A 23,284-nucleotide genomic window follows, 5' to 3' on the forward strand; every position below is an offset into this window, starting at 1 on the left:
GCATATCCGCCGGTCAGCGTTTTCATCCCGTATGGCCTGCCGAGGTTTACACCACGCCGCCACGCCGTTCCGACCGCTCAAAGAGCTGGAGAACCGACTGGCTGCGCGCCTGGTGCGGACGGCCGGTGTGTCTTCCGCCTGGCTCGCGTTCTATCGTCTGACCGGCTGGCGAGACTTCCGCTGGGTGAACTCGCGGCGACGGACCGACTACCAGCCCCGCGCGTGGCGGCCACCCTCCGGCAGAGGCCAGCAGTGTGTGACGCTGTCGCGCCGCGGTCGCTGGCGGGCCACGGCCGACTGCCGACGCTCGCAGCCCCACCTCTGTGAGCTCTGCCGCTACGGTCAGGTGGGCTGCATCTGCCGGCGGCCGTGGGACTGCGCCGGCACTCGCGGCGCGCGCTGCGGTCCGCGCGGCGTCTGCCACTGCGCCGGAGGTCTCCAGTACGACCCAGCCACGCAGCGCTGTGCCATGTGCCCGCGCGGGTGGCGGCGGTGGCGGGACCCGGCCGGCCGGCGTCACTGCTACCTGCTGCCACGAGCCGACCGGGTCACCATGTCGTGGAGGCGCGCCGCGTACCTGGGTCGCCGGGTGGGTGCCGCCCTGCAGCCGCGCCGCTTCGTCCACCTGCTGACCATCACCAGCGCAGCCGAGGGGCGCCGGGTGCGGGACTGGCTCCCGCCGGCCGCCCAGCTGGTCTGGCTCGGGCTGCGCGGACGGGGTATCGATAGCTGGCGCTGGCAGAGCGGCGAGCCCCTCAACTACACGGCCTGGGCGCGGCGCGGCCTGCTGCAGGAGCCCAACGGACGCAACGAGACCGACAACTGCGCCACCTGGGCCAACTTCGCCGCCGCCGGCTACGACTGGGCTGACATCGCCTGCAACGGCCGCTACCACGCCTACCCCGCCTTCGAGTTCGAGTACTGAGGGCGCAGATTTGGCGCAGTGTAACCCAAGCTTACTTCAAACAATGGGAGTATTTAGAGTAGCGACTGCTCGGCAGTAGAACTTTTGTGAGCCTCTAATGCCCCATTATTTCCCAGAGTCTCGATCCGATTATGGCAGTAAAAAGGACATTCAGCCAAACAGGTATGCGGATATTACATAGCCTTCTTCGCCTCTGCGTGGGTGATAACTCGGTAGTTGAGCCCCAGGTTTGCCGAATATGGCCTCCCCGTGATAACAATCGAGGATATGGTTTGACGGCACCTTATTTGTTTGCAGAATACACTAGAAAACTGCATTAAGCAATGCCCCAGCCCTCAAGGTCATAAAACATCGCCGACCTCAGACATCAAGAGATCTTACCAATAGTAGAACGCCACTAATGCAAGGAAACATAGCTGAAGTCAGTACAAACAAACCCCATGATCATTATCCTAGAAAGTAACTTAACCCTCGCCGGACCTATTGGTTTTCTACATACGCGCCGGCCGAGGGGGGGGGGGGCGGGTACGACCCCCCCCCCCTCGCCGTTTCGCCCCTGGTGGAGCTAGCGCGTCGCGGAAAAAACGAGCGTGTGCGCCGTTACGAGACGCAGAGATTGGTACCCGATTTTAAGTTCCTAGGTCATCCGGTGACCTCTGAGGTCAGGTCAAGTGCCTCAGGGTACGGTTCAGTTTTTGGTGAATAACTTCGCAAAATACGGCCGCAGAGCGCCGATTTTGGCAGCATCGTGTTCGCCTCGCTCAGGCGCGTCGAATGATATACTTTTTGTCCGGGTCAGGTCAACTTGGGGTGTTGACCTCAGGTCAAGGTCAGGTCAGCACCCCCAGGTCACGAAGTTGGTCGAAAGAGGTCATGTCGCATATCATTCGATTCGGCAGGTCTTCCTGAGTCCATTGGTGCCTTTCCCGACTCGCTAGCTCAATTTGATCAAGAGTTATTGACGAAAAACTAATTTGACCTTGATGACGTCATAAATGACGTCACGCAAGGTCAACATTGCAAAAGTGACGCATCTAACCTTGCAAGGAGTGCATCAAATCACGATTCTGTGTGCTTGAGATAGTTGGAGATCGTTCCCGGCGCCAGAATAGCAGTTTGAATTTTTCCCCATTGACTTATAATGGTGAGGTCACGAAAATGACCTGACCTCATATGACCTTTAGGAAAAATCCGAGATATACAAGTTGTGGGACTCATAATGGATACTAGATCCTGCAAGTTTCATTTCCCTGTGACATCTCCTCTGGCAGTGAGGGCGTTGCGAAGTTGCGACATCTGAAGACCGTGCAGAGGTTCACTTATGACGTCATAGGTCAGTGACCTGACCTGACCCAAAAATGCGGTTGGTGTCAAAAGATCCGGCTTGGATCAAAGGTCAGGTATGCCAAGTTTCAGCTCTCTATCGCCAGCGTGTTCGGAGCTATCGCGAAAAACCCCTATGGGGGGGGGGCGGCACCCGCCCCCCCCCCCCCCCTCGGCCGGCGAGGGTTAAGTAAATTCTCAATAATCTCACCTTGGTAGGCTCCTGAAGCACGCTGGTGAACGGCTCCGGTTCCGGGGCCTCCTGCGGTTCAGGCTCCGGCTCCGGCTGACGGTGTTTCCACTCTGGCTCCGGGTCCGGCTGGCGGAGCTGCCACTCCGGCTCCGGCTCAGGCTGGCGAAGTTTCCATTCCGGTTCCGGCTCTGGTTCAGAGTCAGACTCCGGCTCCGGCTCGTACTTTTGCTGTGTGAAGAGCCGTGGTGGTGACGCCCTGGTCTCATCCACCTGCGGGGCCAGTTCGCTGCCGTCCCCGGGCGGCCGCGCGCCGGGCGGCTCTCGCTCGGGCGTCAGCGAGTCGCGGCGCGGCGGTACTACCGGCGGTGCCACACGCTTCAGCTGCGGCGGCGTCGGCTGCGCGCGCGCCCCGGCCGTGGGCGGCGGCGGGGACGGCGGCGCGGCCGGCGCCGCGTACTGGCTGGAGCTGCGCACCGATGGCGCGTGCGCGGCGCTCGTGCGGATGGGCACCACGGCCGCCTGGACGGGCGGCGGCGGCGGCGGCGTGCACGGCTTGGTCGGCCTGCGGAAGCTGGCGGACCGCGAGACGCCGCTGCCGACCGAGCCGACGGGGCTGGCGGCGCCGCGGCTCGGCTGAGGGGAGGACAGCTCGGAGCGGGCGCGCACCGGCTCCACGGCCGAGCAGGGAGAGGAGATCTCGAGCCGCCGCAGCGGCCGCGGCTCGGCCGGCTGTTTTCCCAGTTTGGTGATGGAGAGCAGCACCCGCCGGCCGTGCGCCAGTCGCGACATCACCTGCTGTTTGAGCGAGCGGCCGCCCGGCGCGTCCGACTCGCCGCCACTGGAACCGCCGAGCACCACACTGGGAGAGTCGAAACCGTCGCCGACCGTGCGCTTCGGCGAGTAGCTCTCATACATGTGCTCCACCCTGTCGACAGAAAGCAAGAAAGGCGAGGGTAAACATAGGGTCGGGCGGCATTGATGGCGGTGAGATCAGTCTCCAAAAACACCCGTTACTGGATACACACTATCGAAATACCACACACGAGTCGGCATGGAAACTAGGAGAAATTTCGTCGGTGCCCTTGAGGCAATATGTCGACAATTGCACAGAACCGTCACATCAGCTATCCTCACTACATGAAAGTACACTCTGAAAAAGATCGTTGCTTATTTTTGAATCAACAAACATGTCGCTCTTGCCGGAAGAGGCAATACGTTGGGGACCACATGTACCACATTTGCGGCAACTCTAGACGGTCTATGCCCAGCACTGGAGAGGTTTGGATAAACACACGGCTTACAGTACAAACAAACACAAACACACCCCGGGTCGCATTCCAACTGAGTCATTAGTATGACATTTAACGGCAAATACTGCAGAAGCCAGTCAAAAGCGTCCCAACAGGGGCGCTTGGCTTTAGGAAAGCTAGCAACAGGAATTTAGAAGACTCCGCAAAAAAATTGTAGGTATGCTATGGGACTATGAAACTTGGGGCTAGGGCTTACATTTAGTGCGTTATTGCACCTTCTAAAATGAGCGGAGGAGTATGAAGAATAATGTAAGAGCCATCAATAGCATGTAGTTCAAAACATAAAAGTAATGATATACAGGTCATCAACGTAGCCGAAAGACAGCTTGAAAGCAGTGATTTCATTGAACACCTAGCAGACAGCGGGTTTTACTCGATATGTAGGTCATAAAAGTCTCGCCCGAACAAGCCCTGCACCTCTAATGTGATTCGCGCTCAGCAGAGGCGCTTCTGCGAGCTCAGGCGCCTCTCCTCCCCGGGATCACCACACACATTAATGTCTCCGTCTGCGTGACCAGGGCACCGAGTGCCGAATGTCTGATCAGAGGCGGCCCGGACCTACCTACATATACGGCCTTGGTGCAGACGCTGACTCACAAAGAACGGTTCTTGGGTATACTATTGACAGCCCAGCGGCGGTAACTGTCTGAGAGATACCCGCTCTGATCCTATCATCGACACACGTCCCAGCACCCAGACACGTGCGCAGAGGAATACAAAAACCGCCCGATCGCTCGTTCATATATCACCTGACCAATAAACACCTCAGTCGACAATTGATGGCTTCACCGGAGCGGGAGAGCATTAGGTCAGTGTATACCGGGCGGTGCACGTGTAGCGCCCACAGGTGCATCCTGCAGGACCGTTGACCGAGCCGGTCACTGGCCCCGAACGGGGCACAGCGCGGCACCCGGCACTGAGCCGCTCATTAGCCCCCGTCCGCTCACCAGCCGTGTGTTTGGATAGACTCGTCTTGAGACAGCTCTAGGCCACTGGCCTGTCACACACTGAGATAAGCGCGACACTTACATGATTCATAAACTTCCCGAGAGCGTGGACAGCCGAGGCCGCCCGGGCCGTTACTGGACGGCACAGGAAACCGTTTATGAACGGTCATGGTGGGTAGTTTTATATCTAATGCGCGGACATAAGGATGAAGTTTACCATACACTGATGTCATAAGCAGTCAGCGTGACCTCCAGAGCTAGAAATGACCTCAGATGGATAAACTGTACCCTCCCCTTCCCCCACCGCGTTTTCTGACGTCCAGTTCAATGTGTGTTGCGAAGAGACCTGGATCTGGAAAATATCGTTCGTTGCTTTTCACTTTCATAAAGTTCAATTTCAAAGATAATCCAAACATTTCACGGTCCGATGCATTTTTAGTGCATGATACGACCGACAGCTGATGTCCCCAGTCCCAAACGAGTCCCAAGGGCATATAACACTCGACTAGCCGCTGGCCGGTGACTTTTGGCCATGTGATTCAAAGTTACTGACCGAAGTCCCCTGGGCATTTGGCACCCGCCACTGGCCCGTTTCTGACCGGTCACTTGGGTATACAGATACACCACCCGACTTGCCACTGATCGAAATCCCCTGCGGACCCCGGGTATAAAACACCCACCATCCACTGACCAAAGTCCACTGAAATCCCACTGAAGTCCCAGTGGAGCCCCAGTGGACTTCCACTCCGTTCACCCGACTAACACCCACCAGTCTGACCGCGATACATGACACCCCGGGTCACCCTCCGCGGCCGGCTGACGTGGGCACCCGGGGATCACCGTCACCGAACCGTGGCGGTGCTGACATCATGGCGTCGCTGCAAACACCCCTCTCCCTCCGCGGCGAGGGAAGGCCGGGTCGGGTATCGTGGAGCAGCGGGGACCGGGACGGACGGGGTAGTGAGGGATACACCCTGCCTGTGCCACCCAGAGGGAGGGGAGACACATCTGCAGAGGAGAGACTAACGTAGACATATGTGTTCTGACTACAGTAGACAGTAGACACATGTAGATTGTAGACACATGGGTGCTCAGCGCTAAGAGCGCTCAGAGTGAGTGGGGCTAGCCACGATCGAGGGACAGCTCAGGCAGGAGTGGGGGATAGCCACGGCCCATAGACGAGCACATCACCAGCGGCGGTCGATTTAGCTCCATGCCAAACATCGATCCCGATAAACACGTCGTGAGGACAGAGACGCCATCGCTACTGATACGAGTAGCTTGACGAGTGACTGAGGCCAGCCAGTCCGTACCTGGAGAGCCTCTGTCGAATGCTGTCGCGCATCATGAAGGGCTGCTGGCGGACCGGGGAGTCAGCCGGCTCGGCGGCGGACAGGCTATCGGCCGCCAGTCGCTCCTGGCTGGGCGTGCGCCATGAGAACGGAGCCGCGTGCTCGTCCCGCCACCGGACAACCTGAGGGAGGAAACGGTCACACATTCAGTCACAGGGGACAGTCAGGAAGAGTCACAGTCAGAGTTACAGGGGACTGTCCCAGACAGTCACAGTAACGGGGACTACAGGTCACACTGTCACAACGCATCAGTATCGCCACGAACCCTATGGTAAAAAACTGTGGTAAAACGGGTTTTACCGGCGTCTTATCTCAGAGTAATATTTGAGCGAAACAGCCGCCAAAGATATTTATTTTTAATGCAACGTTGAGCCCCGAACGTTGATCCTATCGCTATTGTCCCGTGCCTCTCCATATCTATTTAGGGTTATACCACCTGCGCCACTCCATCACTCGTTTTATCCTGAAATCTCCCCCGCAATGTCAACTCTCACCTTTACATATGTTGTCATTCCCCATCCATTCGTGGTGCGCCATCACTCACCTGTCCCGTCTCGGGATCCTCATCCTCGACCATTTTCGGCCCGGCAGGGATAGTGGCCACGCTGGGCGCTCCGTCTCCCGGCTGGCGAGACAGTCGCCGCCAGTGCTCCGCCGTCTCCTGCAATCACACATGTGAAAATATGGTTAGACGCTGCAAAGTATCGGACTCTTGCATAAACGTACAGCGGTTAGTCATGCTCATGAGCCATCCCAAACGGACAGTAACAAACGTGTTGCGTACAGAACGCTGGCACAGACACATGGCGGAATAAAAACACGCACTCACATACCTATATAGACAGTGATCACTGACCGGCAGCCTCGTGGGACCCAACACATTACAAACGATCCGTCTGATTGAGAAATTCACACTAGCGTGTAGTCACACACCCTGGGAAGCGCAGACTAACAGCTGGACTGATCCGCATACATGGCGTCTCAGACTGTCCGACAAAGAACATCTTACACACGCCGAGCAACGCTGCGCTGATGTCACAACACAAGACGGTGAAAGTCGACAGAACGCGACACCGATGCCGGGCGGAGACGGGGGAGGGTGTGGGGGCGGCGCTCAGCAGTCAGCACACAGTCAGTTTGAGCTCAGAGATCAGCAACGTCAGCTGAGAAATCAGCCCCGTCAGCGGCCGCACCGGCTCATCTCTTACAGACAGAGCATAGAGGAATCCGTCTCAAATGTGGCAACGTCTAAATTCGGCCGAATCTCGCAATGACAAAGTCGGATCCTATGCATGAATCCGTGACGCGTCTGCTGAATAGCCGTTAGCCAGAGCTTTAGAAACCAACAAAATCCGCATCCACCAATCCCATCTCACGAACACCTGACGAGCATCCCTCTCTCCCTCCCCACATTCCCCACCACGTGTGGAACTCCCACCACGCACATCACGTATATCACGTCCGACGCGTTCGGCGTTGCACACGTGAGTCAGGTGGCCGCCGGCGGCAAGGGCAGCGCACGGGGCGGCGTCCGCAGGCGCCACGTGTCTGGCAGTGACAAACGGTGCACGTCACCGGCCACGGGGAGGCCGTGCAGGCGTGCCTCGGTCGCTGCACCGCTCATAATGGCCACTAACGATGCAGACGGAGTCGACGGACGGGATGAGAACGAGCGGCCGACAGGACGGGACGGGGTGGGGTGGGGCACGGGATAGGACGGGACGGAGGACGGTCGGGATGGGACGGGCACGGGATAGAAGAGCTTGGATAGGATAGGATGGGACGGGATGGGATGGGATGAGATGGGAGAGATGAAGATAGCGATAAGACTGGACATGACAAAAAGGGACGGGGAACAGAGGTAGACGGAACGCGATGGGGGAGGACGGGGAGCGACCAGAAAAAGGAGTAGGGACGGAGCGGGAAGGTGCGGTGCGACATGGCACGGGGCGACACACATCCCGGCTACAGACATTGACCAAACTGCCGGAAGTTCCGGGCCGGTACGCCGCACCGGGGTGGGAACGGAGGCGGGGTCACGACACGGACGGAAAAGGGAACGGAAGGAAAGCACTCCGGGCAGTGGGTGGATGTGAAGAAGACTTCCCGGAAACCTCAAACAGAGGTTATCATTGGTGAGTCACACGATTAAGATGCGATTTGTCACTTCCGCTCGATTCGATCGTCTAGACCGCGGAAGCCAAGGTGCCACATCAGACAGGTTAGGCGAAACTGAGCTACTGGGTTGCGGTCTTGTTTGGACCACCGAGCCCATCAAAGGTTTACGGTAGCCTATAAAACATCTCTCCGGAAGCTATAGACAAGCTTAGCTCCGAGCTTGCAACGCCTAAGGCGAGAGAAAACAAGCGAAAGTCTGCCAAACCCGGTATTTGCCATCACTCTCACGTCACCACCAGCCTCCTTCCGGCTATTTCTGACCCGAACCCTTGCGACCCTCCGCGCTAAAATTGGCAGACTCGCGACCAAGCCACCAGTCGCCTATTACGGACGTCTGCGGGGCGACCCCAGCCGACGGGGCTCATCGGCAAGCCGGCGGCGCACACAAAGAAATAACACCACGTGGCGCACAAATTCGATTCCCGGCCGGTCGGCACGGAGGGGAGGCAGGACGTCTAGGCTCCCCACGAGACGGACGGGGAGCCGCGAGCGCCGACCATCGACCGCTCCGACGGCCCCGCCGCTAAGTCGTCGGCGACGGGACGCCGACGGACTAGGCTATCCGGCACATTGGTGCCGCGGCACGACCCTGCTGCGGCCGCGGCCGAGGCAACGACCTACGCGTGCACGGGCCGGGCTGACGACAGCACCTCAAGGGGGGGGGGGGGGGTGAAAAGGCTCAGAATGACGCATTGACGACAGTAGGAAAGACGGGAGTCCTCAAATGGGAGCTGCTCCGATTAGACAACCGTCCATATTTGCGTCAGTGAGGTGCTTCGATTCGCATCGGCGTAAGGACAATGTCAAGATTGGGATCGGTGTCAAGTGGGGTTCGGGGTAGAGATATAAAGATATGTGTCAAGAATGACTGATATAGTATCGAGGTCGGGTCGTGGTCGGGGCTGAAACGAGTGCAGTATTGATGTTGAGTCAGAGTCGAGGTCGTGGCCGGGTCGACATGAGTGCAGTGCTGATGTTGGGTTACGGTCGATGTCGGGGTCGGGATCTCTGAGCTGTGACCTACACCACCAGACAGAGAACGTTGTAACAAAAACCGCGACTGCCAGACCCCGGAAGACTTGACGGCGGGGTCGCGCTGCCTGTTGAGCTCACCGGCGTACCACCACTACGCTCCCCCTAACACACAACAGGCCCACGCAGGCCGCTCTCTCATTGTGAGACTGGCAAGGACACGGTGAGACGACTGGCCGTCACAGCGCTTCCGGCAGCCAGTCAGCGCTGGCGAACAAGGAAGAAGCGCAGTCACCGGCGTTACCTCTGCAAACCCCTACACTACCACCTCCGTCGCCGCTGTCCCGAGTTCGCGATGACAGTGGTGAAGGCGGCGGCAGCGGCGGCATCGGAGCTCGCCCTTTCACGACATGTGGGTACACGTACCGAATATGGGGCCGACAGCCGGCTGCGACTCCGCGCGCGACCGTGCATCACAATGACCCGCGGCTGGCTGACGCCACGGCCAGGCTTGACGCACGGCCGGGGTCGGGTGGCTGGATGACTCATGGCCAGTCCACTGGCCGGTCCAGCCTGGGCACAGCTAGATCAGAGTATCGCGTACATCTGCCGCCACATCTGTCCGCCTCTGGTATCATTCTATTGCAGCGGTGTTATTATCTGGTATCGGTCTGCCGGCGCCGGCCGGGGACGGAAGGGGTGTCGCCAGACCAGCGGCAGTCTGCGACACACTCTCATCCCGCCGCCGCCGCCGCAATGTTTGTGTTAAGTGGCGTCGGCTAGTCGCGCCCATGTCGGTCGGCCTGCAGTGTTACCCCCTCCCCGGAGGCCAGAGGCAGGGGCGCTGCCTTCTCTCAGCCCGCTGCAGCCTGCTATAAACAGACGGGCGGCGGCGCTCGGGCCGCGGCCGCCGCCCACAGACCGGCACAGTGCAGGTGCAGTACAGACCGGACGCACCGGTACCGCGCCGGTCATGGTCTGCAGCCGGCCTGCACCAACCCGGCACGACCCGGCCGGTGAGCGAGCACCGACAGAACCGCACGTCAGTCACCGACAGATCCGCCCGTCAGCCGCAGACAGAACAGAACGCAAGTCAGCCACCGGCCGCCATGAGGTCATTCATATCGGGGTGGGCGCAGGGGCAGGCTGGGCGGCGAAAGGTCGTGGCTCGGAGTTCGTGAGGAGGTCGGTCAGAAGGTCGTGAGGAGGCTGGTCGCGAGGTCGAGATATCGTGGTCGTGAACTAGGAGAAGCAAGGCTGTAACTGTAAGCCACCGAGAATAGCACACTGAATAGCGGACGCGAGCGGCTAAAGCGTATGTGGCAGGGATACCGCGAGAGCATAAGCGCGAGATAAACATGAAAATATATGGAAGGTCACCAAGCAGCCATACGAAACACAAAGGAATCCGCTGCCACTGACGAGCCAGAGTCCCAGTCTTTGTGTTGTTCCGCCTTAGGAGGCGCGCTTTGTATGCAACCCACCACTGGTCGTCACACTCGGCGGTGTTTAAATTTCACAGCACACCACAAGCATGCCGTCCGACTGCTAATCGACCAATTTGGCCACAAACTTGCACGTCGTCTCAGCCAAAAATGCAATACTTCAAAGAGTGGGGTGGCTAATGTGATGGCTCAGCCGATTTATAGACTTTATAAACTCGTCACAACTGACGACGCGGAAATATTCCTTTTCCATGAAATTGGCCGCGGTGTCATAATGTGGAGACGGGAGAGTGGTTCACACAGACGGCTCATGGCTCCAAAAGTATTAAATCACTTTCCTCCTGTTGTACTGCGCTCCAGTTCATCCTTCCTTACTCGAGCACTGTGCGAAACCGATCCACACCAACGGGATTTGCTCGCCAGGAACAGCGAGCAAGCGCTGCGACTGCTACATTTCCTCAACAGTCCCGAATAGCTCGGCTAACCCAACTAAACAGAGTCGTCAGCGGTCCGGGATCCCGTCCGAGTCACTGGGCTGGTGCCATTGGTCCCGTTCCAACCCTGGAGGTACTGACCCCGTGGCTCTCCTGAGGACGACAGCCGCAGCCCTGCCCGTGCCGTCCCTCGGCCGGCGGCGCCAGCCAAGGTCAGTCAGCGGCGGCCGGCACGTGTGTTCCAGTACTGCAGACCAGCACACAGCGACGGCCAGGCATACGGGCATGAGATTCATAAGGAGCGGCGGCACGACGCGCGTCCGGAACGCTTCATAAATAAACCGAGCGGCACATCCAGTGCTCGCTGGGCCGCCAGAGACCGGGCCCAGATAATGGAGGTGACGTGTCATTCGGGACGGGTCGCCGCCCTGCATACAGACCGGGTGTATTAGGACAAACACGACATTGCCCTGCATATAAAGCCGTATGGCACGACATCAGCTATTCGGCAATCACAGCACGTATGCACTGGGAGCTATGGAATATTCGGTTAGGCTGCTCTGCATTCAAACACCCAGACAAATAACTATACCGTAATCCTGAGCGACCTTTCGTGATACAGAATGGCAATTGGCATGGTAGCCCCCCGCCCTCCTCCAAGCATTCTCAGTAATGCCCGATAGCCGAACTACTGCATCGTCACCGGCTCAACACAAACAAAACACGCTCTATTCAAGTTTCAACCCAGTGCCCACTGCCAAGCCCAGTGCCCGCCACCATTCACGGCTGCACAGTGCACACCCCAGTCATGTTCACCTCATCACCAGGAGCAGGCTGAACAAGACAGCAGTCCCAGTCAGGAGCTGAGTGTCATTGTATGTATATCGCATATCTAGGCCGAGCCCAGACCTGTCTTCACTCGAGTACGCCTCTGAAACTGACCAGAGCAGGCCTATCTGATCGACGGCAGCCCACTCAATCACTCCAACCCGACGTGTAACCATTGTGCGGCTAATTGCAGCCAGCCGATCACACATCGCGCTCCACATGCGGAAAACGGTACCGCCGCGCTGACAGGTAAATTTACTGCGCGTTCCGCCGGGCGGACAACTCGGACTATCCGCTTGTTTGGCGAACTGTGCCGAATCCGGATCGGACGGGAACCGTTTCCCCGTCGTCCGCTGATCCGCCGAGCGAATTTCGCCGCCGTATTCATCTGCATACAAGGCAGCGGTCGGCAGATTGGACGGATTTCCCGAAATGGGTCGACCGAGTTACGCAGATCCTCACAGGATTGCTGCGCGGAGGCCTTTAATAACGCACCACGGTCGATCGGCCTACCAAAGAAGGTAGCGGCACCAGCGGCGGTGGTGGTATCGACTTGTACGGCACGCAGTGCGGACGGGGTGGCACGCACGAGCCACCGACAATGCGCCCATCAATACAGAGCGATGCGGCCGGCGCAGGCGTGGGGTGCTAAGCGCGTGAGGGGGAGCCGAGTCGAGTAATGCGGCGGCAGAGTGAGCCAGCCGGCAGGAATGCGGCCCCAGTAGCTAAGCGCTGACTCAGATGGCTTCCGATCTTAGAAACGCGAACATGGGGTAACGGAAGAGGGGAGTTCCGCAGGGAAGACGTCAGTCCACAACCACTGTGCCCGCAGGATAAGCAGTGTGAATTGAGCAGCTCACACCGGACAGTGCACGTAAACCGATGACCGGAAGCATCGCCCCCGGTGGAACGATTGTCGAAGCGCGCCGCAGTGAGCGCTCTTTACGAAAACCCACGGGAAACATGCGGCACAGACACCAGCTCCCACACGGCCGCCGAACAATGGAATGACATCGGCGTTACGACCAGCGCGCGCCCCAAAAGGTAGGGAAAGCCGCGCCGTCGGCGCCTCGAACTGAGCGACCGGAGCGGTTCACACACGATGAGTTATTTACAGAAACGGTCCGATCCCATAACCGCCCAGTCGTAAACTTTGTCGCAGCCGCACAGAGAAAATCGCTTTCGGCGTGAAAGGGATTTCCGTAATGATTTTTTGGTGCGCTTGACTAGCTGTCAAGTGTCGCTCCAATAAACCGCAGCAAACATTAATAACGGCGATATCTGGAACGGAATCAGCGCCGCCAACGCCCGCGCTGTGATAACCCGCTCCGAGCGGCCGCAGTAAACCCCGCACAGACGCGGCACAAAGGCCGGGCAGCGATAACCGAAAGGCCATCTGTCGTATATAAAAGACAAAGGGCGCTCAAAATGGTACGCTGAGGATGATGTTCATCGTAATTAAGTTCAACAAAGAATCCATCGACGTGGTAGGCAATGAGAGACGCCAGTAAATTAGAAATCATTCACAATATTAAGCCACAAAGCTCAAAGACAGTCACCTCGATAGGTCTAACTAGCCCTCAGCTTCGAGAAAGCTCATACGCCGCCACCCTCCGCTCCCGCATGTCCCCGTCCCCTCTGACCATCTCTGAACTCACCTGGTTGACCATGTGTCCGTCGATGACGTCGCACTGGTCGGCGTAGCTGAGGTCCTGCCAGTCGGCATGGATGGTGCGGATGGTGTGCACGTTGGAGATGATCCGTTTACAGAGCGGACTCAGAGTGCAGAAGTAGCGCTCGGCCGCCGGAGCGCTCTCGATGCGACTCGCCATGGCGACGCCACTGCTCCTGCTGCTGGTCCTGACGTCAGGTCGGCCGCCGCTGCTGCTACCGCCTCTGCAGACACGGGAGACGTGGGTCCGGTCAGGACGGCGGCGCGCCCACAACTGACGGCGGAGCGGTGCGGCGTGGCGGCGCGCGCGGTGCAGCGAGGATGGGGCGGAGCGGGCGCGGCGGGCGCGGCGGTGAGACCCCTCCAGCCGAGAGAGTCGGGTTAGTCAGGATAGCGGGATCGAAGTTCTGCGGGTGACAAGAGATTAGGGAGAGTATAAAGTGTTTTGCTTACAGCAGTGCGTGTTGCGCAGATTGGTTGTAAAAGATAGATAGCTCGGAAGCCCTTGTGACTCACCGCTCAGACTGCGAACTGCGCGAGACATACAAGTCGATCTTGTTTAGCCCTGACTACCGGAAACAGATGGATATCACACAGATACTAACCAGAACACACACACCAGCACCGACCAACCAGCCCCCCGCTCACTGCCACCGTAGTACGCACAAGGCCGGACTGTCTGCCGTCCAGCCGACGACGACGGGTCGTGGGGAGACGACGGGGACGGGGGAGGGGGCGAAGGAGGTGCAGGGAGCAGTGACCGACGGTCGGCGCGTGCGACCGACCACCGCGCGCAGCGGCTATCTCTGCGATCGTGATCACGTCGAGAGGTGGTCGCATTGTAAGTGCGGCGTGCGCCGATCACGTGACTCTGACCGTGCCGTACTGGTCGGGTCACGTGGTGTGTGATGACGGGCGCGATAGGTGCGCTATGCAGTCCGCTATGCGGGATGTCCGAGGAAGCGAATTGGGTCGGGGCGAAGTGAGGGTGTGGGTGGAGGGAGGGGGCGTGCACCTGCACACCGTTGCACGGTCGCCGCAGGAGGGACAGAGCTGACGCAGATCGCCGGGTCCCGTGTGGCCGGGGCGGCACAGAGGGCCACTGTGTAAGAGGACAGAGCCGAGACGCAGAGCCGAGGCGCAGTGCGCTCGCTGCTTCAGTTGATACAGCAACTGTCAGCCGAGACTGGAGAAAGATGGAGTGGGTCGCCCACCGGCCGCACAGTGATCGATGTGCGTTTGTGAGCCACCTGCGCCCCTGATGTGCGCACTGCAGTGTCGCCCCACAAACATCGCTTCATCATGAGGAAATGTGCCGAGCGAAGGCAAACAATGAAATGTCACACTTAGTAGGTCTGTGATAAATCTGAGCAAAGCCGGTTGTTGGCGAGTGAAAAGAAATGCGGATCACCTTATCGCACATGGAATACAATATCATCAACTGTAGTCTGTACCTACCAAAAAATGCATTGCTTTGATCAGCATCTAAAGAAATACAAAAAAAATACTAGCAGTTCTGTTCCCTCAATGTCTCAGGAATGAATACAGAAATGGCTATAAAAACCTCCGCTTCAATATAAGGTGCACCAAATGTTAGCTTTTGCTAAAAACTTCATCATTCAACGAAAGTGATTTAGTGAACAATGTCTAGCGCAACAACAAAGCGAATAGAAACAAGTTCACGGCACCTTTGTCAACAGTTCTCACGATCAAAAAATTTCATCCCGCTATATGTGAACAAACGGTGCTTATGCACCTAATTACCATTTCCGACAATCAGGGTCATCAGCATCTGTATAAGTTCCTTCTGGGAATGAAAGGGGGCCACGATGTTGAGGTATTATCTACAAAGTCAGTAGTCCCAATCCCCAGACATTTGGAAATAATATAAATTGTGCATGCAGAGCATTAAATGATTGACAATGTTATCAAATATTATCCAACCAATTAGGTAATAAGCAATCAATTGGGTAGTGGGTACTGTAGGCACCTTTGACATCACCATTAATTTTGTTTGAAGGATCAAAGAAACCAATCCAAGGCATGTAATGCACGCCCTTTCCCACGTCCAGCGACTTGTCCAGCAGTGTTCATCGTCCAATCCCTCCATCTGAAGCGACTGAGATGAGCTTCTTCACAGAACCTCATACTACATCGCCAGATTGAGCGATTGTCAGAAACAACCCGATTGTCACTTGTGTACGATGGAAACCGATACCGTAGCCGTGAGTGATGATATCGAGACCGTCTACTACGATAGCTGACACAACACGACTTTGGCCGTCTGAGCAAAACGAAAAAAGGCAGAAGCAGGTAAACAAGTATGCGATTCCGTGTCAGCGGGTACGTTCCCACAGGTCGTTACACGAGTAAATATCGCCCGGCGAAGAAACGAAACACTTCCTTATTGCAGCTATGCTTATTTGTGGATGAAGCATATCCAAAAGTAGCAAACAAAGGAGATTCACAGTTCACACGGCCAAATTCGGTAGCAAAAAGCACATGTCATTTTAATTGTGAACAGGAATAGCACACATTCTTCTGTACATACCGAGAATGCCGATGAAAGAGACACATTGCAGCCTCTGTAACCAGACACCTGTGTTCGGACAGTCACTCTGTGCCATGTGACAGGAGCGGGGCTGACGAGCGAGCATACCCCTCGAACCTCGCGAACTTTCCATCTGACCTCGCTGACCTTTGGGCGACGCAGCGTGGCTAATGACAGGCGGATAGAGATCGGCGGTCACTGGCCGGTACTAACGGCCGTGGCCTCACACACTGGGGCCAATACCCGGACTCGATTGAGCTGACTTACCAGGAGCAGCGTTGGTAAATATAAATATCTGATAAATAAAAAAATAGCAAGTAGGTGCCTAATGCGGATATTCCTGAATGACAAACGCAAATGGGAAGAATTCATATTTTCTTTAGGGCAGCAGCAAAGACAGACGAAAAGTGGCTAGAAGGGTCGACAAAGAAAAAGATACCTACCACTGAAAAGATATCAAAGATATCACTGAATACCATGTTCCAATTTCACATGTCGAATTTATAATGAACTTTCGACGCATCATAGTAGACTCTTTGAGATGCGTAAAAAAAACCGACGCCTGAGATCAGCCCGGTGAAATCTTCGTTTCAGTGAAGACGCCTATCATCCAAGCACCGCCCGTTGCTCCACAAGTGACGACCCACGAAATCCGTCTATGCAGACACCGTCTCTCCGGGCCACTGGCCCAGGGCGCCCCGTCGAGCGCTTCAATGGCCAGCGTCGCACTTTCGCCGGCGCCGCCACCCACAATCATCATCCACCCACGCCCGGCGAGATCACACCCGGTCACGGGACGGCCTTAGGATGGTCACAGCGCGGCCACAGCCCGGTCACAGCGTGATCAAATCCCGATCACAGGACTGAGGACGGTCACAGGATGATCACAGCACCGTCAACGTTCCGTCACAGCACGATCACAGGACGTCCACAGGTTGTTCACTGGATCGGATGCTGACCCGAAAAAGGCCGCCGTCCGCCGCTCGATACAGAAAACGCACCGACGCCGTCTACCGAAAATAAAGCGTACTTGCAGCGCGTATTCGGTCCACCAGCAAAGAACGAGAGCAAATTGTATGCTTTGCATGCTATGTGACTGGGCTGCGGGTCTGGTAGTGGTATGTGTGGCATGGTCCGCTAGGTTACAGCGCGGTTATAATTTATTGATGATTCGTCCGCCGATCGTCGATAACTTGGAATGATTGTTAATTGTTATTGAAGTTAACGAAGGAAACTAAGAAGCACAGGCTAAGCAGCAGCTGGGTCGGCTGCCGGATGGTAACTACTGGCCCAGTCACGTTTCTGAGCTCAGCAGCCGACATGCTTGGCCGATAGTATGGAAAGACAACAGCTAAGTAACCATTGTAGCTTAGCTAGGTATTCATTATCTTGGCATACAATTCGGCACAGAGAACATAAATAAACGATATTATTTTCGCTTCACATGTTGCAAATGTCAAAGGTTACTTGAAAAAAAGGTAAACCTGGGTTCAGGTGTTGAGTTGGATCCGAAAGGTATGCGGCGCAGGCAGTATTGCAGTAATACTAAATACAGCGCTAACCACGGTCATAGATGCGCGAACAGTGACCCTCCGCCCTGGCATAATAAACTTGAAGGCATTGCTCCAGTACTTCCCACCAATTGTCGATATTGTCCTAGCGGTGAGCAATGAATAAATAATAAACATTCTTCACGTCCCCCGATCATCTTGTCAATGGTGGCACACATCAACCCGGCGATTCTTTAAAGGACGTTTGTTTAGCAATGCGGACAGTACCACTCTACATAAACCACCGTTGAAGCTTGCAGTGATGTCACGAGGATTGAGTCCCATAAACCATCATATTTCGATTTTTAGTACCCCAGTCATCTGCTATTGTGCGTAAAAGGTAAAACTTATGCAGCGGCATCCTACTCAGACCAATCAGAACATTCAGTTTGTCATTAATTTCAAAAGTCGGTGGCACGCTGGGAATTTCCAGGCCTTGCAGCGGGACTGGCCCGTATCGTTCATTAGGAAGGTACCACATGTTACGGTCATTCCCACTGGGGCTCAGATTATTTGCTCTTCGAGCTGCTGCAGTCAGGCTGTTGTTTCAGTGGCGTCACCGGGAGCTGCAACACTTGTTTCTCCCAGCTGCCGAGTCGGCCAAGCTCCCCCCTCCCCCCCCCCCACCAGTTACCCACCCCCATCCCCGACCACACAGCTTCGGGACGACGCTTCAACGGGAGCCTGTGGCGCCGCCACATGGCGAGCCAAAATTACTTTGCTAATATGGCCACCCATGCCATCCCATTGCACCAAAAGGTTTCAACATCCAGTGTAAGGAAAATTGAACAGCCAACTGTAATAGAATTTAAACAACCGAACACCAGTAGCGCCCAAAAGTCTCTCGTTTTCACAAAATTCTCCAAACAATTATTTCCGCGTGGAATAATTTCACGCACTTCAATAATCATACCACTTCTGACACACGCCCCTCTGATCTTCAAGATCACTAAAACGCACACACACAAAATATCAAAAACGTTATCTTCGGTCATAAAACCGCGGCCAAGCTAGGCGCCATCGTCGGTCACAAAACCGGGCGCCATAATCGGTAACCATGCACCTTAATCGGTCAACAAACCGGAGCACTCGCCGCTCACCATCCGGGCACCATCACCGGGCACCATCGCCAGTCTCCAGCACCGGTCTTCATTACCGGTCTCCAGCACCGGGCTCCATCACCGGGCTCCATCACCGGGCTCCTTCAGCACCGGTCTCCAGCACCGGGCTCCACGACCAGTCACCATCACCGGGCTCCATAACCGCGATCTCCAGCACCGGGCTCCATCACCGGGCTCCATCACCGGTCTCCATCACCGGGCTCCATCGCCGGTTACCATCACCGGACTCCAGCACCGGTATCCAAACTGGACAAAATCGAATCGATCGTTGGTTCGTTGTCGTGCCTCGCCTCTTCACCATTTTTAGCTTTCTTTATCTTCTCTGTCGAATTTTCCCTTATTTATACAATACCGTAACTAGACCGAGATAAGGCCGAAATAGCTTGTAATAGAATTTAAACAACCGAACACCAGTAGCGCCCAAAAGTCTCTCGTTTTCACAAAATTCTCCAAACAACTATTTCCGCGTGGAATAATTTCACGCACTTCAATAATCATACCACTTCTGACACACCAACATAGCAGTAAAATAACTAATATGGGTATAACTAATATCGAAGTAAATAAAATAAAGTAAAATATATCGGTCCCGTAGCTCAGTCGGTAGAGCGTTGGACTCCGCGTGGTGAGAGCACGAGTTCCCCGATTACAACAGTCCGGGTTCGAAGCGCGACGGGCGCCTACGTTTATGGGCCTCCTGACAGGTATGGTTGCGGTTGGTGGCAGGCCGTAGTCAGGCGATGTCAGTGGGGGGACCGGCCGTGCGCGGCTTTGTGCGCATGTTAAACTTTGGACTCTAAATTCTGCCATAGAACCGGAATTGCGCGATCGGAGGGTAGAGGGCAGGGTCAACGCAACAAGCTTCGCTTAGCGGAGAGCAGGGTATTGATGAGATCCCATGAAGGTTTTCTATTTGCTTATTTAGTTCATGCCAAAAGAAGAGGAACAATTACTGTTCAGTGTCAATGCATATTCTCAGTACTCTCACTTTCTTTTTCTTCCCTAATTTTACCTCCCCTATACTCAAAACCTCTTTCCTATCTTGATCTCTGTATCTCTCCTTTCTCGTATTTTTATGATACAAATATAGCACACTGGAAGGAAGCAGAGAAGCACAGAAGGAAGAAAAAAGCACAAAAAAGCACACAGAAGGAAGCAGCACAGCACAAATCACCAGATAAGCCAGCATCTAATTTACACATTCTAAGTGCCTGGGTCTATGGTTCAAACTGACAGCCATGATTAAAAAGTAGGTAATTTGAGAGAAACAAGGAAAACACATTGGCTTTATGTTTCTGTTTTTCAAGGGGATAGACGTGTTTGAAGATGCTCCGCTTTTTACCGTGTTTCATGCGGAAGGGATTCTAGTTTAGTGTTTAAATGTGTATGTAAATGTTGCTAATTTAACGTAGATCATTTGTATTGTTTTGTTTAAGCACAAAAGTGAAAGCTGTGCCTGCCCTAAGTCTTCAAAAATTGCATTTTTCTTACTTAAGAACATATTTTCGTATTTGTCGAGGCGGGCAGCTTGTTCTTGATTTTTAATCTGCACACTCGTGAACTCAGCAAGTCGAGGCACCTCTGCGCCTCTTGCTCCACTTTTCGAAATGGCAGCAAGCTTAAGAAAGCCGAGCCCTGCTGGCCGTCGGAGCTTTTGCTTTGGCTGGTATGGTCAACTTTGAAGGCTTCAGCTGCTGAGCTGGTAGATGCAAGATGAAGACCAGTCAATGCATAACGCACTGCTGTAGGTGCGTAACAAACCCATGCAAGGCGTGCCGCTGTGTCAGACTGGGAAACCCGTGCACCACCTGCCGATTCGGGGATAAATGTCCCAACACGACACCATCTGCCACGACCGACATTAACGCTGAAATAGCTACCTTGAAGCGAACCGGGCGGATTCTACCCCACGTCCCAAGAGGAGCGCGCATCGCTGTGGCTGACGAACTCGCCCGCCTCATCAACAGCGCCGTCGCTGAGGGCGCCGAAGGCGCATGGCGCAGACTAATGCGCTTTGCTTACACCGCGCTGAGGGTCAAGGAGCAATCGCAGGAGGCGCCGAGGAGGTCACTAGCTGCAAAAGTACGCCTAAATCTGACGCAGAACGGGGACCCAGACGGAGCACAGCCATCGGTGCCACCCACCAAGCGCCGCCGCGGTCATCGCCCAGCGGACGATGTGACAGCGCTGTCCCGACGCGTGGCTTCAAAGCTCACGGACGGCGACATCCGAGGGGCACACCGAACGCTGACGTCCGATGACTCCTACGCACCCCCAGCGGATGATGTCATCAACATGATGCAAGAAAAGCACCCGAAGCCGCCCGCCGATCTGCGTGACATCCCACCGCCCGATGACAGCCAGGCGCCTCTGGTGGCCTCTGAGGCGGACGTGATGAAGGCCATCAACTCTTTCCCGCCGAGCTCCAGCGCAGGGCTCGACAGAATCCGACCGGCCCACTTGCGCTCTCTGCTCACCAAGCACACTGCTGAGGCTGGAGCTCGACTACTCACGGCCCTGACGGCGCTCACAAACCTGGCACTGAGCGGTCGCCTGCCCGAGTGTGTGGTGCCAGCGTTCTTCGGCGCATCGCTGATCGCGCTCCGAAAGAAGGACGGCGGCCTGCGGCCCATCGCGGTTGGGAGTGTTTACCGCCGCATCGCAGGGAAAGTCGCCGCGGCAGCCGTCTCTGGGGCTATAGGAGCTCGACTGCGTCCAATACAGCTCGGTGTGGCCACAAGGAACGGCTGTGAGGCGGCGGTGCACGCTGTCAGAGCCTACATACAAGGGAGCTCAGAATCGGCCGCAGACAGCAAGATCATGGTCAAGTTGGACGTGTCCAATGCATTTAACACCGTGCGCAGGGACTCCATGATGGAAGCCGTAATAGAGCAAGCGCCTGCCATCTATCCCTTCGTATGGCAGGGCTACAACACCACCACACCGCTCTTCATAGGCGATTCCAAAATCTTGTCTCAAACAGGAATTCAGCAAGGCGACCCACTGAGTTCTCTGCTGTTTTTCCTGACGGTGGATGCCGGCGCCAGGTCTGCAGACACAGATATCAACATCTGGTACCTCGATGACGGCACGCTGGCGGGATCAGTGCCTGATGTTGTCTCCAGCATCCAACGAGTGAAGGCAGAGCTGAGCAAGGTGGGCCTCACCATAAATCCGACGAAATGTGAAGCCATTCTCCTGGAAGGATCCAGCGAAGAATCCAAGTCCATCGCTCTACGCCACCTCCACAGCGTCCTGCCAGACATCCGAGAAGTGGCCATGAACGAGTTGGAGCTGCTTGGCGCGCCTGTGCACGACGACCAGGTGCGACGTAAGCTTCTACAAGGTCAGCTTATGGTGGAAAAGCTCATCAGACGGCTGCAGGCCCTGGAGGAGGCACACCAGGCATTCTTCTTGCTGAAGAGCTACGTCAGCCTTCCTCGCGTTCTGTACCTATTACGAAGCTCCCCGGCCTATCGCCACCCTGCCCTGCTCGTCAAGATCGACGAAACCGTTCGCTACGGCATGGAGGCAATCACGAACGTCCGACTGCGAGGCGACTCATGGCGGCAGGCGACGCTGCCCGTCAATCTCGGCGGACTTGGTGTGAGGATGGTGACTGACGTGGCCCTTCCTGCCCACATCGCTTCACAAGTGGCCTCCGCTGACACGATCGCAAGTATCAACGGCTCCGCCGCTGCTCGTGTCGGTGAGGCGACGCGATGCCTGGTCGAAGAGTGGGGGCTCGCACTGGTCTGCCGTCGCCAGATGTGTCCAGACAGCGCTATCAGCGTGACTGGGACCGAGCAGCAGCGGAAGCGATCAGTCGGCAGCTGCTGGATGACTGCACGACTGATGTGGACCGGGCGCGGCTCCGAGCTGCCGCACAACCGCACTCCGGCGCCTGGCTGAACGCCTTCCCAGCAGCCAGCGTGGGCACGCTGCTCGACCCAGACACCCTACGAACAGCCGTCGCCTTGCGGGTCGGCGCAGAGGTCTGCGCTCCCCATCGCTGCCGCTGCGGAGCGAACATCGACGAGCGCGGCCTGCACGGCCTCAGCTGCCAGCTGAGCGCCGGCCGATTCCCCCGTCACGCTGAGCTCAACAGCGTGATTAAGCGCGGACTCGCGGCCGCTGGACTGCCATCGGTCCTTGAGCCGGCTGGCTTGGACCGCGGTGATGGACGATGCCCGGATGGCATCACAGCTTTCCCCTACGCAGAAGGGAAGTGCCTCGTCTGGGATGCTACCTGTGTGGACACATTCAGCGCCTCATCAGTCGCCGCGTCAGCAGCCCGGGCAAGCGCAGCCGCGACCGCCGCCGAGGGACGCTAACGCCGGCGGTATGAGGCCATCAGTCGGCGCTATCTGTTCCGCCCGGTCGCCGTGGAAACATCCGGAGCACTGGGCTCGGACAGCTGTTCTTTTTTAAAGGACCTCGGCCGACGCATCGTGCAGGTAACCGGAGACCGGCGGGACATGGA

General features: G+C 56.4%; 1 protein-coding gene across 3 annotated transcripts in view; it reads right to left on the bottom strand.

Moving 5' to 3' along the window:
* The window catches only part of LOC122385005 (vegetative cell wall protein gp1-like), a 35,170-nt gene that overhangs the window by 1,576 nt on the left and 10,310 nt on the right, over positions 1 to 23,284 (bottom strand). For 2 of the 3 annotated variants that reach the window (XM_043372911.1, XM_043372909.1), the window contains 4 exons: positions 13,566 to 13,803; positions 6,595 to 6,711; positions 6,012 to 6,172; positions 2,460 to 3,366 (listed from right to left, as the gene is read on the bottom strand). In XM_043372911.1, the coding sequence (XP_043228846.1) occupies positions 2,460 to 3,366; positions 6,012 to 6,172; positions 6,595 to 6,711; positions 13,566 to 13,739 (1,359 nt within the window). In that variant the 5' untranslated portion in view covers positions 13,740 to 13,803. Of the gene's footprint in view, positions 1 to 2,459; positions 3,367 to 6,011; positions 6,173 to 6,594; positions 6,712 to 13,565; positions 13,804 to 14,095; positions 14,248 to 23,284 lie in introns of those variants that run through there. The other variant, XM_043372910.1, reaches the window with a different exon arrangement.

This window comes from Amphibalanus amphitrite, unplaced genomic scaffold (genome assembly GCF_019059575.1).
Source record: "Amphibalanus amphitrite isolate SeventyFive unplaced genomic scaffold, NRLGWU_Aamphi_draft 000205F_arrow, whole genome shotgun sequence".
Lineage (NCBI taxonomy): Eukaryota > Metazoa > Arthropoda > Thecostraca > Balanomorpha > Balanidae > Amphibalanus > Amphibalanus amphitrite.